Source organism: Caloenas nicobarica, chromosome 3 (assembly GCF_036013445.1).
Source record: "Caloenas nicobarica isolate bCalNic1 chromosome 3, bCalNic1.hap1, whole genome shotgun sequence".
Taxonomy (NCBI): domain Eukaryota; kingdom Metazoa; phylum Chordata; class Aves; order Columbiformes; family Columbidae; genus Caloenas; species Caloenas nicobarica.
The window spans coordinates 10802983-10805903 of NC_088247.1; the positions used below are offsets into that span (position 1 = coordinate 10802983).

General features: G+C 56.3%; 1 protein-coding gene across 1 annotated transcript; it reads right to left on the bottom strand.

Annotated features, from left to right (window-relative positions):
• Positions 1 to 497: 497 nt before the first annotated feature.
• RHOB (ras homolog family member B) lies at positions 498 to 2706 on the bottom strand. The gene has a single exon (XM_065631126.1). It carries the CDS (start codon positions 2428 to 2430, stop codon positions 1840 to 1842), a length of 591 nt encoding a protein of 196 aa, XP_065487198.1. The 5' UTR covers positions 2431 to 2706; the 3' UTR covers positions 498 to 1839.
• Positions 2707 to 2921: the final 215 nt, after the last annotated feature.

The window sequence follows — 2921 nt, forward strand, 5'->3', positions numbered from 1 at the left end:
CACCAACAAGCAGCAGGAGCATCAGGAGCCTGAGCCCAAACTCACCCTGCACAAGGCATGGAGGCTTCTTGTGCTTAGCAGCAACAAGGGTGGATTAGTCACCACCTCAAATTTGAAGTATGCTTCCACATGCCATCTGTACAGACAAATAAAGGAAGCAGCTCCCCCAAAGGGAAATATAACCACCCTTCCTCTGAAAGCTGCCAAACAGGTAATTCAGCCAGTGGAGAAAACACAAACAGGACCAAGCAGTGGGCAAACTGTTAGAGTTCAACACCGTCTGGGGGTATTATTGCAAGCTGAGGACTGCTTCTGTAAATCACAACACCGCTCTCACAAGTGTCAGCATAGAATCTTTTAATACTTTACATAAAAAACTGCATACACAGTTCATAATTTTTTGTAAACATCATATACATCTCAGTTTTTGCCATGTCAGTTTATTAAAAACAAAACCAGAAACAGTCTCAGTACCACTGTTGAGGGAAGGAGAAAAGTAAACAAACATAAATGGATACATTTGTTCTCTGAACCAGAGAAACACAAGATTATTTTCACCCAGGTTGCTACCCTGTGAAAATAAAGTTTTAAATAAATCTAGTTTCTTTAAATTGCTCCTTAGTATTAATGTCTGATGTACTCACTGCATAAGGAACAGCACTTTCACACTTTTTTCCAAGGCAGAGACAGTGGTTTTATTTCGTCTTGTGTTGAAGTCACATTTTAAAACAAGACCCAGATGAGTTTACCAAGTAAGAATGCTTCCAATGCTAAAGCGTTGTATGCGGATGACAAGTGCATTGAGTGTTTAATTCAAAAAAACCCCAAAATCTACCAAGTTGTGCAAAGTAATTTCTTTTTAAAATAAAACTTTTAAATAAACCCAAATCAACATACTTGCAGAAGACAACTTTAAAGGAGCAGGCACCAAGATCATAATATGGCAATATCATCCCCTTCCCCCTTGCTCATCCTGCCTCATCCATGAGGAGATGTCCAGCAAGGAGGACAGAGCAGGTCAGCTTTACGTCCCAGCCTGGTGGCTTCTGCAGCTGGAGTCAGTTCAAGGCTCATGTTACCAGCAGGCATTAGTCACTCAGGGCAAGTTCCTTTGCACAACACAAGTCCTAGCTGGGCACCCCCTCCCCACCTCACTTTAAATAAGCACCCCCTGCACTACCCCCAGTTTGCACAAGACAGAAAAGGTAAGATATATACAGACTTCGCTTGGGATGACCCTCCTCTCCCAGTCTCAGTCTTCAGGGCACTAACTTCCACAGCAGGTCAGGCTCAGGCCAAAACGTCTGCAGGAGAGGCAAGGGTGCTGTGGGCAGCCCGGGGGGTGCAGCCCCTTCCCCAGCCCACCCGGGGGGAGGCACATGCAGGCAGGAGGCAGAAGTCCCTTCCAGCATCTCAGCTCCACCGCTCTCCTCTTGCAAAAGAGAGGAGGCTGGCTGGGACCTGGGAGCAGCAGGTGGTGGGCAAAGGGGAAGAGCCGGCTGCAACGTTTGCTCGGTCCAGTCCTCAGCAGCTTTTTTGTTGTTGAGAGTTCGCAATTAACTCGCGGGGGCCGGCGGCAGGAGAAGGCTTCTCCCCACTTTAATCCCAAGACTCAGGGCATGCAATTCCCTCCCTCCCTCTGTCCCCACAGCTGAGCCAGCACAACCCCTTTCGGCCAGGGCTAAGGGAGCGCGCTCTCGCCCTTAGCCCCCACCCCGATTCATCGCCAGCCCCAGCCGGGGGGACAGGCAGGTGCCGTGTGCGTGCATAACCCAGCTCCTCTCCGCCTGCCAAGGGGTGACCCAGGCGCTGTGCCCAGCGCCGCGCTCCAGCCGCACCCTATAGGACTTTGCAGCAGTTGATGCAGCCGTTCTGGGTGCCGTAGCGCTTCTGCAAGGCTGCCCGGGTGGCGGTCTCGAAGACCTCCCGGACGCCCTCCTTGGTCTTGGCCGAGCACTCCAGGTAGTCGTAGGCCTGGATGCGGATGGCCATGGCGCGGCCGTCCTCGGTGCGCACCGGCTCCTGCTTCATGCGGGCCAGCTCGTTGCGCACGTGCTCGTCGTTGCGCAGGTCTTTCTTGTTGGCCACCAGGATGATGGGGACGTTGGGGCAGAAGTGCTTAACTTCAGGCACCCACTTCTCCGGGATGTTCTCCAGCGAATCCGGGCTGTCCACAGAGAAGCACATGAGGATCACGTCGGTGTCCGGGTAGGAGAGGGGTCGCAGGCGGTCATAGTCCTCCTGGCCAGCCGTGTCCCACAGGGCCAGCTCCACCTGTTTGCCGTCCACCTCGATGTCAGCCACGTAGTTCTCGAAGACAGTGGGCACGTAGACCTCGGGGAACTCATCCTTGCTGAAGACGATGAGGAGGCAAGTCTTACCACAGGCACCGTCCCCCACCACCACCAGCTTCTTGCGGATGGCGGCCATGGCCAGGCTCGCCAAGCTGGCCTTGCCGTGCAGCAGGACGATGGCAGCGCCCTCCTCCCCGCGGCCGCCGCCTCCCCCTTCCTCTCGCTTCTCGCAGGGCACCGTGGCGAGCCGGGCCCGCGCAGGCAGGCGGGCGCGCCCTCCTCTCTCCCCGCACCGGCACCGCGCACTCTGTCCCCGGCCTCAGGGGAGCTCTACGGCCGCAGCAGCGCCGCCAGTCCCGCCCGGCTCAACCCTTCGCAGGGAAACCACTGAGGGGTCCGCCAGCCGCTCCGCGCCGCCACTGCCGCAAGCTGCGGGCCGGCGCCGCTATTTAAAGGCGCTCGCGACTTTCTTAATATAGCCGGCCAATGGGAAAACAAAGAGTGAGGTCATCCCCGGCGGAGAGAGCCGCGATTGGCGGAGCGCCGCGGGAGGGAGGCGGGGCGCAGGGAGGCGGGGGCGCGGGGAGCGAGCGGCGGCGGGGACGGGAGTGGCGAGCGGGGCTGGCG